The sequence below is a fragment of the Dermochelys coriacea genome, chromosome 4 (assembly GCF_009764565.3).
Source record: "Dermochelys coriacea isolate rDerCor1 chromosome 4, rDerCor1.pri.v4, whole genome shotgun sequence".
In the NCBI taxonomy this organism is placed as follows: Eukaryota; Metazoa; Chordata; order Testudines; family Dermochelyidae; genus Dermochelys; species Dermochelys coriacea.
In genome coordinates this window covers 118124910-118138035 of record NC_050071.1, presented here as the reverse complement: position 1 = coordinate 118138035, position 13126 = coordinate 118124910, and the positions used below count along the sequence as shown (strand labels likewise).

General features: G+C 38.6%; 1 protein-coding gene across 5 annotated transcripts in view; it reads right to left on the bottom strand.

The window, feature by feature from the left end:
* The window catches only part of SLC2A9 (solute carrier family 2 member 9), a 181732-nt gene that overhangs the window by 118870 nt on the left and 49736 nt on the right, over positions 1–13126 (bottom strand). For all 5 annotated transcript variants that reach the window (XM_038399971.2, XM_043512420.1, XM_038399973.2 and 2 more), the window contains exon 6: positions 2633–2765. In XM_038399971.2, coding sequence (XP_038255899.1) covers positions 2633–2765 — 133 coding nt within the window. The remainder of the gene's footprint in view (positions 1–2632; positions 2766–13126) is intronic.

The following is a 13126-nucleotide window of genomic DNA, read 5'->3' as shown; positions in this document are numbered from 1 at the left end:
ACTGGTTTATACACAAACTGTATGGATTACACTTTCCAAGTGACCCCTAAAATTCTGTTTGCCTGTTTTGCACCTGCAATTGTTTGTCCGAGCTACCATATGTCAGGATATCTAGCATAAGAACCTTGAAGTGTGAATCAAGACTGTAGGGCAGGGAGTGGGGGCCAGGCTGTTTGGGGAGGCACAGCCTTCCCTACTCGGCCCTCCATACCATTTCACAACCCCGATGTGGTCCTCAGGCCAAAAAGTTTGCCTACTCCTGCTGTAGGGGAACTGAGGGAGTTATCCAAAATCCCACTGCATTTCAATATGTTGGTGCCTAAATCTCATAGGCTCATTGGGAAATCCCATTCTAAAAGAACAGCATTAATTTCTTCTGTCCTTAGAAGCCACAGATTCCAAAAAGATTCCAAAGAAGTTTGGCCTTCTCTCAACTAGAATGTAGCTTGTTATTGCTGTTTGATTTAAAAGCGAGTCAGGTCCAAAATGTTAACAAAGCTACTTGTGTCCTTTTTCTCTTTAGAAGTTGTTTGAAGCTTTAATGGTATAAGACTCACATTTCGAAAAAGCTTCTAAATTTAGAAGAGCAGTTTTTAAGACTGCCCATTATCATCACTTTTCTTACTCACAAAAGTAATTTCCAGTAAGTTGGTTGCTAAAACTCATTTCAACTACTAAAGCATTGGCAATTAGGTGTTGGTAATGTTGCTTTCATGATGATAGATTTTCCTGCAACTCTGAAATCCTCCTCCAGTTTGCCAGCCACTTCCTAGGCCTCTGGATTACCAATCAAGTCATTCTCAGAATACATATTCACACTAAAACCATGACACAAGAGCTATTGATATGTTATAAGCAATGGTCACTGGCACCAGATACAAGGCAGGTGAGTTATTTTAAAGCCCAGATTCGGCAGTGGCTTTTTAAAGAGCCTATTTTGTGAAATCTGTGATAGGTTTTATTCAGTATTTGCATCTCAGAAGTCTTCAGGTCCCCCCGGTTCTTCTTTGATAAATGGATAGGACAAATTAACTTCTCATTCTGCATGAGAAACCCCAGTCCCACTGACATCGGTGGCAACACGATGGAGTATACAGGTCTTCTATGCACAGTCTACAATAAGCCTCAAAAGCTCTGCTGTACTCTATCCCAGTAGCGTCCTGGAGACCAGGCCCTGCTGAACCAGGGTATGGCCTATAGGTTCAGGGGTTAATTTCCAGCAGAGGCAGCTCAAGGATGTAACTAACAGATGGGATTTGATCAGGTGCAATTGAGCCTGTTTAAAGTCAGCACCCGGGTATCTCTCAGGATGGAGTGTTAGCACAGACCCATGCACCACTTAACTCCCCAAAATAAGGCTAAAATGACACATAGCTCTTGTGCTCACCCACTACACAGGGATGAATTTTAGCTTCAGGTGATTGTGCTCACCAGAAACCAAGCCAGGGACATGTGCGGAAACATGGGAGTTGTCCTATTTGGTTTGCACTTTTTTGTTTTTATTAATAATATTTATTTATTGCGTGTATTTATTGCTTATAAAATTGCATGGAAGGAAATGGAGGTAGAGACTTTTGCCCAGGTCAGAGAAGTGTGGATTAAAACAAAACACCTATAATAAAACCTAGAAGTATTCTAAGTATTTACAAAGCACACGTATCACAACCACAACAAAACCCTCTAAAACAAAACACTCCACTGCATGCAGCTATCTCCCCCTGGAGAGAGAGAGAGAGAGAGAGAGAGAGAATGAACCCACATAACTGATGTTAGTCATGTCACTTAATGCACTTCTGGAAGGTAATCAGATACTAAAGTGGTATCCGACGAAGTGAGCTGTAGCTCACGAAAGCTTATGCTCAAATAAATTTGTTAGTCTCTAAGGTGCCACAAGTCCTCCTTTTCTTTTTGCGAATACAGACTAACATGGATGCTACTCTGATACTTGCACCTATCATCCTAGCTATGCTGTAACCATATGTTGCATTTTCAAATTGATTGGTCCAGCTAATAGTAATTTTAAGAGGGAAAAAAAGATTATAAATCTCAGCATTGATCTGGCCCAAAGTTGGGCACATCTCCTCTGATCACAGTCAGTTTTGTTTATGTACCAATAAGGACGATGATTTTAGAGTGTGCAGCGGGAAGTGGTAAGAGGGTACTGAAGCTTTCCACCTTTAAATAAATATGGAGTAGATTTGTAGACGACCTGCCATCTAGCAAACAATTACATAAATGTATAAATTCAATCCAGCTACTACTGGACAAAGCCCTGCATCCCTTTTTGGCAGTGTTGGTTGAGAGCCTAGGCAGTCATAGAGAATGAACTTCCTTTCACCCATAAAAGATAAATCTTGCCAGGTAAAGGGTGAGACAGAATGACATGGCAATGTGAGAAAACTTCCACCACCATTGTCCATGCTGTACCTGTTCTGTGGATAATTAGAGGTCTTCAGTTATCAATCAAGTCAGCAGCTACTTCACTTACACAAAAAATGGTGAAGGGAAAAAACTAATAAGATCATATTTAGCTTTTAGGCTACGAAAAGCATGATGTTCAAAATTACTTGCCAGCGAGCATCCATTTAATATCAACATTTATACTATGTGGCAAATGATTATTATCCTGTACCTTTTTCTGCTCCACTTGTGTCATTCTTTTCAAGTAGGAGGAAGTGAGGACTTTCAGGGAGAAAGGGCAAAATCCCAACTTGGATCAGTGAAGGAACAGCAATCACTCCAAATAAGTAGGGCCAGCAAAATTCCTACAAGCAGATGCAAACATGACATTTAGTAAGGTTTCCCTTTAGTGAAGCCAAGATGAAAAATAGCTTTGAAGGAAGCAAGGTGTGTCTTTTGAGATAACTTTATGAAATGGACATTGTAATATTTCTTCCATTTCAGTTTAGCCAGTGATTTGAACACAGCCTCTGTGTGCGGGAAGAAGAGAAGGGGGGGGGAAAAGAAGAAGAAGAGAGAATATAAAAAAAAGTCAACTGAGCATCAGTGAAAAAGAGGAGTGGGGAGGGGAGCTGGGAAGAGGCTTGGGATAGGTTAAATATACGGCATGCTTTTGCTTTCTTTTAATATTACAAACCACAACCAAAATGACTCAATATTAACAAAGTCAAAATGGCCACAATGAAACCCTATCACCATATCACTTGTCAGCTTTAGGAAGCAATACAGTATTACAGTGGTTATATAGTTACAGATGGCTGCTCATGGCATCTTAGTTCTATCTACTTGTTTAAAAATCATTCAGACTGGCTACAACACATTCAACACCTCATAAAAATGACAAAAATTGTATTTAGGAAAAATTCTACTTTCCCAATGCATATTCCTTATTTCTAGTAATCAGAGCATGGGGCACAGAATGGGGTACTTCTGACTTGAATTTAGACGCCGAACTCAATCTCAATCTCTGTGCCATGTGTAAAATCAAGATAATACTGCAGCAAATTGGCGGGTGACCAGCATTTCATGGTTGCTACTGCGCTGCACACCATGACCATTCCGAACTTCATTGGCCCTAGGAGTACACCTTAGATCCTCCTGCCTCAAAACACCAAGGTGCCCATTGACTTCAATGGGGTCTAGATTTCACCCTAAGCCTCTACTATCTTAAGTAAAAGGAAATTTTGCCTTAGCAGTATTAGCTCTCCATAGATAGTTGAGCAGTTCTAATTCCATCCAGTAGAGGGCACACAAACACAATTCATCATAATCCTTTCCCTTCTCTTCACTTATCTTGGAGTCATGATCTGGCTATGTTCTATGAAATATTTATTTTTATAATTATCTAGCTCTAGCACAAGAGCATAGCACTAATAAGACAGTAGATTTTTGAATTATAAAAATACAGGATATTATTTATTTAACATTGTAGATATTTTTGCATTTAGAAAACATTATTTTCTAAAAGAAATGGTTCAAACGGTAGGAGTACAGGATCACTGTTCTCTCTCTCTTTCACCTAAAATTGTTAAAGGGAAAAATGAAGTTATCAAGCAAATAGCATTCCTCTCTACAACTCAATAGAACCTGTTTTGATTTTTTTTCAGTCATTTCCTTGCTCTCTTTTTAAAAATACAGTAAAATGTGTAAGGGATTATATTTTTCTTTTTGTCTCTCTTTTTAAGACTGAGGGGGGAAAAAACAGAGCAGCAAAGTAATTGAAAACCTTTTAATCTAACCTACACTTCCAAGTTTATTTATAACTCCTTGGCAGAGTGAATAAGAAATGTGCCTTAATTCTAACATTACGATTTTATTACAACATTTAAGCAGCATTATGCATGCATGACATTCACCAAGAGTTAGAAAAAAGATCACATGCTAATTTATCTTGGACTTTCCCTAATAATAAGACTCGTAATTTCATACTGTATTACATAAGCTATTATGAACTGACAGTCTGTGACTATTAAATATATTTTAATAGCTGCAATGTTTGTTAGTCAGTTATATTATTTTAAAAGGTATTTTATTGTAATTTCAGTGAAATTCTTTAAAGATTACTTGACAGTAAACAATAAAACAGGAATATCACCACAAAATGGAAGATTCCTCTATTACACTGCACTTGAACAAACAAACTAAAAGAACATTAATAAAGAAATGTTTTCCTTCCATCACCAGTCTAGGTACTTATATAACACTCATCACTGTAGTATCTGAGCACCTCCATGTTATCAATGGGGATCTCATTTCCATAGAAAATAATTGAAGCCAGGACCTTAGCAAGGCTCAAAAAGGGATTGGGTGTTTATATGGATAATAATAAAGAATATTCAGAGTTATCATTAATGTTAACAAACATTTTGGAGGAATGACTATTAAATCTCATGCTTCAGTGATTAAGACAATCTCTAACTATTAGAAACCAGGATGAGACTATGTGGAGGTCAGATTACCCCACATCGGCCTATTGCATAGTTCCTACACCTTCCAAAGCATCTGGTGGTAGCCACTGTCAGAGGCAAGGTATTGGACCAGGTGGACCTCAGGTCTCATCCAGTCTGGCAATTTTTATTTGAGCACCAATGCAAGGGCAAAACTGTCTAAATTCATCTGAGGAAATGGGAGGGGATAACTAGTAATAATGGAATGAAACTTAGCAAAGGAAAATGTAAACTGGCTATTGGGGAGGGGGAAATCCTTAGAATGAATAGCATCACAAGAGAAGTGTCCCATCAGTAGGATCTCAAACCTGGACATGACAAGGCATTTGAGAGAACAATCTGCCCAGGGACTGCTGTATGGAACATTTCTATATTGGCAAGGAACTAGACAAGATGGTCTAGAAAGCCTTCACATCTCTAATGTCTATCAATATAATCACGCATTCACGCTGTTGTCCATAATATTTCCTAGAAATATAATTTTAAAGGAAAGTGGAAACCTTGCATACCAAATTCAGGTCCTCTGGGTTCAATATTAGACTCTTTGTCTACAAGGATGTATGTAACATTCGAACATTCAGTCAAGGAGAAAATCAGCTGCAAGAGTAGAATGTATGGAGCTACCTAGGAGACATCATGAAAAGTTACTACCTTAGTGGATTTTAGATTTAACTTTTCTTCCATAATAATCTTTGAAAGTCACTGAAATTTGTTCACAACACTGAATATTGTCATTATTTAAAACTAGAAGCAGATGGGGAACCCAGGGAAAAGTACTTCAAAAGACGGGTTTCTGGGGAAGGCAGTTTATAGAAAATGTATCAAGGGAAATCTGGGTTTGCCTTTGAAGAAATAATGGAAATATATAGGAATATGGTGAAAAAAGCAAGAAAACAGGATTAACATTAACTGAGAAAAGCAAAATGACTTTTTGGTATCCTTCTGTTCCTAAAATGTCTTATGTTCTAATTCTGTAATTAACATTGGGATAACAATCTTAGCAGTGGTCTCATTTTAAGATGATCATAAAGTATGATTTCACTCTGCCTATCACTGGTGGTTTCATTTCATTTCATTCATTCTAATTAGAGACTTGATCTTGAAAGGTGTGGAGCAAGCTGCTCAATTTCAGTAGGGCTACTTATGCTCAATTGTGTGTTTTTCACAGGCTTGGCTGGATTGGAGCAAAGTCCTCAGCACCTTGCATCATCAAGCCCTCAGAGCACCTCTCCAAGTACTTTGGAAATGATTTCTCCAGCAGGATCAGAGCCCAAATCTTTCAACAAGAGCCAGCTGCCATTTTTCTATCTTTCTGAATGGAAAATTAGGTTTTCAACAAAACGAATTTTTTTAGTGAAAAGTGGCCGCTTTCTGTGGAAAGTTTTGACCTTTTATCAAAAAACTGAACACCCATCCCTGCTCCCCCCATAAAATGTTTTGATTTGGATTGTTGTCACCATTGCTGCAGTTTGGGCGCCTCATGAGCACATTCTCCTCAGGTTCCTCGCCAGGTTCCTCAGAAGGACAGCATCTCCCATAATGCGCTGTGGCCAGGAGTCTAGCCAGAGGGGAGACTGTGGTTCATCCAGAGAGACATAGCCCAGGCAGAGAGCCCAGCCCCTGGAGGAGAATGAGAACATGGGATACCCAAACAACAATTCTCCTGAGGCATAGCAGTGGCATTTCTGAATCAAAATTTTCAGTTTGGGATTTTCCAACGAAAAGTCAAAATTTTCCAAAGTTGGAAGGAAAAAAAAAACATTTTCCAACAAGCTCTGCTCTCAACTGTTTTTACTGTCTCTCAGTATTTTTCTGTAACAGGACCCGCCCCCCCAGACTATAAACGCTGCAGGGCCCATTTTTTCCCTCTCAAGCATTCAGGAAGAAAGGAATTTGAGGGGGAAGCTTTTTATTTACATTAGGAGCATCAGGAGTTGCTAGCCATCTATGGCTATCGCTACACTATGAGCTAGAGATGGGATTCCCTTGCCCATGTCCAAATACTAGCACAAGGTCTCATCGAGCTAGCATGAGTATACAGAGCAGTGACATACAGAACGCAGCTAGCCATCACCTTCAGCCCCCAACTAAAGCCTCTCCAATGCATCATCAAGGATCTACCACCTATCCTGAAAGACGACCCATCACTCTCACAGATCTTGGGAGATAGGCCAGGCCTTGCTTACAGACAGCCCCCCAACCTGAAGCAAATACTCACCAGCAACCACACACAGAACCACTAACCCAGGAACCTATCCTTGCAACAAAGCCCGTTGCCAACTCTGTCCACATATCTATTCAGGGGACACCATCATAGGGCCTAATCACATCAGCCACACTATCAGAGGCTCGTTCACCTGTGCATCTACCAATGTGATATATGCCATCATGTGCCAGCAATGCCCCCCTGCCATGTACATTGGCCAAACTGGACAGTCTCTACGTAAAAGAATAAATGGACACAAATCAGACATCAAGAATAACATTCAAAAACCACAGGTTTCAGAGTAGCAGCCGTGTTAGTCTGTATTCGCAAAAAGAAAAGGAGTACTTGTGGCACCTTAGAGACTAACAAATTTAGTAGAGCATAAGCTTTCGTGATATGCTCTACTAAATTTGTTAGTCTCTAAGGTGCCACAAGTACTCCTTTTCTTTTTATTCAAAAACCAGTTGGAGAACACTTCAATCTCTCTGGTCACTCGATCACAGACCTAAGAGTGGCTATTCTTCAACAAAAAAGCTTCAAAAACAGACTCCAACGAGAGACTGCTGAATTGGAATTAATTTGCAAACTGGATACAATTAACTTAGGCTTGAATAGAGACTGGGAGTGGATGGGTCATAACACAAAGTAAAACTATTTCCCCATGTTATTGCCCCCCCAACTCCCCACTGTTCCTCATACGTTCTTGTCAACTGCTGGAAATGGCCCACCTTGATTATCACTACAAAAGGTTTTCTCCCCCCTTACCCCCCCCCCCCCGCGGGTAATAGCTCATCTTAAGCGATCACTCTCCTTACAGTGTGTATGATAACACCCATTGTTTCATGTTCTGTGTATATAAATCTCCCCACTGTATTTTCCACCAAATGCATCCGATGAAGTGAGCTGTAGCTCACGAAAGCTTATGCTCAAATAAATGTGGTAGTTTCTAAGGTGCCACAAGTCCTCCTTTTCTTTTTTGCGAATACAGGGAGGAGCAGCAGCAGCAGAGGCATAGCTGAGCCCTGCTGTGTACATACCCACCAGTTTCGGGCAGGTTTGTAGTTGGCACAGCTCAGCTGTGCCTTTACTGCTGCTACAAGTGCAACCACAGCTACACTGTTTCTTACACTTACTACACGAGAGCTAGCACAAGGGCGTATATAGGAGCAGGGGAATCACAACCCCTAGCTTGGAGTGTAGAAGTAAACTGAGATGGAATGAGCAGTAGTCTATTTGTTTTATTTGATAATGAAATGAGAGAGCCATTTTAATTGATGTAAAGGAGACTGAACACACTTGTTAATGGAACAACAAACCTTTATCAAACAAAAGAAGACACTATAAAGCAAACAGCTATTGTAACTGGCTGTTTTGCTTTGTGGGCGGCTAGAAGTAGATAATTTCTTCATTTTTAATGGTCAAAAACCCATCTTATTTCCATTTAGAGCCCATGATGACTTCCCAAAACATTGTAAAAGGTAAAACAGTAACATAAAGTTTTTCTAAAAGTTACATTAGGTCTGTGAAAGTAATGTATAAAAATCTGACTCTTGATTAGTGTCTCAGATTTCTTGTACATTTTTTCCACAGTGCAAAGGACACCGTGCAAAGGAGAAAAAAAATTACTTTTATAGATTATTAATTATCATTATTAATGTTCTGCCAGCCTGGGGAGTCTCATTTGCAATAAACCTTTACCTTTACTAAATCTAAACTCCATGGCTTTTCAGTTTTTCACTTTTTTCTCCAAATATGTCTTTTAAAACTATTATTGTGAAAAGCTATACAGGAGAATGAATTCAGTCCTTATAATAAATTTCAGGCCAGCACAGTACAATAAAAATCTAATTTTTACTGTACAAGACATTGATCTTCCTTTGTTTCCTCCATAGAGGAATTTTACTTTTTATTTACAAAAAGGAGAGAGACAGTCCTTATCTAAAGCAATAAAAAAGAAGGTGTCCTCACCTTCTAACAATGCATTTTAATGCACATTGACTGTAGTTCATACAGACCTGCCAAGACTACTGTTTTCCCCTGTAGGCTAAAGATTTTTGGCCCTTTCTACAGGGAAATAGAGCAATTTGTTGTTTTCCTCTTGTGTATGTGTTAAGAAATATTCTTGGCATTAAGCACCTGTGAACCTTTCCATTGATTTCAATGGGCTTTGAGCCAGGCCCTAGATAACTTCAAATTCACATTCTGTTTCCATTCACATCTCTCATGATTTACACTATCCAAATCCAGGTTCCTCATACCAACTCAAAATATTCTCTCTCTCTCTCTCATTGGTTTGTTTGTTTTGGGATTTTTTGTAAATGTCTTATATCTCACGTTTCTCACTTCATCCCAGTGAATTTCTTGAAGCCACTTTGGAATTGTTCAAGTTCTTCTCTGGAACCAGAGAAAAAAATTCTTTTTCAGAAAACAAAACAAACAGGCAAGGTATTGTGGAAATCTCAGTTTGCATGTGCTCAATAGAGATGTGTTAGTTTGGCAGCTAAATTCTCTAAATATTCCATATGTACTGAGCATGCTCTAGTCCCATGATGCAGGGACTGAGCAGGACTTTCATGCAATTACTCCTCCTCTTCTGCCACAGTCCCCTAAGGCACTGGATATAGTATCTGAAATTAGAGACTCTTTTGTAGACTCGATATTCCCCCTGCTGATGCCCTGCCTCTCTGACTCTGGTCTCCAACCTGAGCTTTCCAAAGTGTTAATTTCTATAAAGATAATTGCCAGCATAAGGAAAATCAAAACTTTGGAGACAGTGACATTACAATTTTCAATCAAAACTTACTAAATTCAATGGAAGTCTTTCTATTGATTTCAGCAGGGTTTGGATTAGGCTCTACAGAAGTACAATAGAAAGATGGATGCAAAAATGCAACATTAACAGCAGCATCCAGATTCCTCGACATTTTACTCACTAGTAGACCTGTATGAATAATACTTTATTTATTTATTTATTGGCAATTCCATAAAAATTTTTGATTTCAAGTCTAACCAAAACCATTTTTTTTTATTTTGTTCTAACATATATATGGTAGAACAAAATGTGTTGCAATTTCAATTTTTTAAAAAAATTAAACTGAAAGCAATATCAAAACAAAGTCATTTTGAACTGAAACATTGAAATGCTTCATTTCAAAAATGTCAAAATGTTTTGATCTTTTTTGTTTCCCTTGCCCCCCCAACACAAACCAGTTGACAAAAACCAATAAAAAAAATTGCAAAATATTTTTGTGTTCCCGAATCTGCATTTTTCACACACAAAAATAGTTTTGGATGAAAAATTTCACCCAGCTCTACTCATTAGGTCATATTGTGCAAGGTACAGAGAATTAGTTTGCTCATCATTTCATAGAGGTTATTCTGAACCTAATTGTCATCCTGTTAAGTAACAGCTGGTCTTCACTTCACATTAAAAGATGCAGCACTCCACAAGTGATTACGGCATTATTTCCATCATTTCTGTTAACTTTCATTTATTTAGTCCTTTCTTACTGGATTATACTAAAACAGTGCATGTGTTGGGGGGCAGTGATCTATTTTCAACAGCAAATGTATAAATGAAAAATATTTGAAATAAATGCACTCTTATGGAAAGTATTAGAAAATATATCCCATCACTCAACAGAATAACTGTGTGCTAGTTAGTGCAGGATGCCCAATCTACTTCAATTTTGGTATGCAGATTGCAAACACATATATCAGGGAGAAAGCTACTTGTCTTCGTAACTGAAATTTTAAAAATTCCCTGGCATATAGAATAATTAGAGGGTGGTTATCTTCACTGTATGTGAAAGGAAGTCACAGGTCAAAACATTTTTTAAGACTCACTACTTATTAAAGGACTTGTAGGCATTAGCAGATGCTCTGGTACCAACAAGAGAGAAATCAGTATCAGAGAGTTTTATTTTCTCACTGACATTATGAGCAGTGCTAACACAATGCTTGATCATATTTCATATACAGGGCTCCATCCCCACACAGCCAAATAATCTATTCGAGTTTTTTAGGCTTAAAGAATGCAGCCCTGGGACCAGAATTTGAGCACGTTACACAGGATTGTTCAGTCATGAACTACTCCTAAACTCTTTGGAACCAAGTCTTGCAGCACATTCAATTTTTAAAATATTTTTTTAAAATCAGAGCTTTTATTTGCAAATGTGGAGATTCACTGCAGCAATGTCATGTCTTATTAAATTAATTAATGAACTCCATACAGGTAACAGGCAAATAAAGATGGTTTTGTAAACATGCTAGAGTCTTACTAATTTTTTTAAAAACCTCAAATCAATAAACATGTTCACTTTTAATCTTTGGGAATACTGATATTTATAAACAGACCATGTGAGACTAAGAAAAGCACCATGGGTAATTTATTAGTGTTGTGGCTACCTGAAACAAAGCCAGCACTCAAAGGGCTGGTTGCAGAGAAGCTATGTTAGTCTTCCCACTGGTGGTTTTACCCCTGCAGCCTTTCAAACCAGGTTTTATAAAATCCAGTGTACAATTCCAGCACTGTAAAAACAAATTTAATATAGAGAGAAATGCACACGGTTCTTGATTTAAAATCCTACAGCAACATGCACTAATTGACAGGCTGGGCCCCGCACTGTTGCCAGGTCATGCACCGGTGGGTGCTTTAGTTTTTGTTCTGGCTTCTGAGTTCCAGCTCAGCAACTCACAGCTTATAATTCGGTAGAAATGCTTAGCTGTATGACAAGAAAATTGCTTAAGAAAAACTACATCCTCTGCCTTATGTGTCGCTGGGAAAGATATATCACATTCATCGCAACTAGATAAATAAAGTAGGCAGCTCCTAAGAGTGTGCCTCAAAGGAAATTGTGCTCTGTTAATAATTGTTACCCCTTATCCAGCTCTCTTACATCTGGGAAGGGTAGCGCTGGGCACCAATTCATAGGACCAGTTAATAGCAGCAAGATCACCCATAATGCAACATTGACATAGCTATACAAATTTGGGCCCTCTGTTCAGAAAAGTGCCTAAGTACCCTCATAAATCCATTCCTAATCAAATAAGACCTGAAGTGTAGGCTGAAAGTTGATGGTGGATTTAATGGTCAGGAGGTCACAAAAGCAGCTTAAAGCCACCTTAGTCCCCACTCATCACCCCAGGCTGTGAGTTCTCTGCTGTGTTTCTTAGAGGCATAGCACAAGATCTCACCCTATATTTTCAACTGGTATCTTATTTCTAAGCCTATTATAAAATGCTTTTTTAAAATCTTTAAGATCACCCAAGACTATTCTTTGACTCATTCTACTAACTATTTTAAGTGACACAGGATTTAAATGTCTTGCTGATAGCTGGAGATTTATGTGCACGGTAATGCTAAGGCCCTACTTCAGGAAGGTAATCCTACTGAAGTCTTTGGGACTATTATTTATGTGCTTAAAGTCAGGTACATGTGTAAGCAATTTGCTGAATTAGGGCCTTGGTTTATCATTCTTTACTATTTTAAATATGGGTAGAGAGAGGCTATGATGGTTCTTTGTGTAGCACTCAGAAGCTCTCTGTATATTAGTGTAAATGTAACTTTTTCTGACATAAAATCTGGATAGAATGCCAGGGTTGTATTTTCCTGCACATGGTTCCTTTAAGGTTTGAAATTGTGCTGAAGAGATCAAAGGGACTTTGCTCTGGGGAGTAGAATGTGGTCTCAGAAGAGACTGGGGCTCATGAAAGATGCTCCAGAACTGGGTTTTATCCAACCCTGCTTGTAAGTGTTTGTTGGAGTCTAACAAAAAGCATTAATACAACGCTCCAATTTAAAACAGCACTCTGATCTGAAAGTATAACATTCACATGTAATTAGTGTGCATCCATGTGGACAGACTTAAATGAGGCTTCAGGAAGGGTCAGGAATCCATCCATGCAGGTTCCACCGCAGGATTGGAACCTAACAACTTTTAATCCTAAAGTAATAACAAAACACTCCCCTTACAGAGAAATCTCTTTGACTAATGTCACAAGTATTTCAATA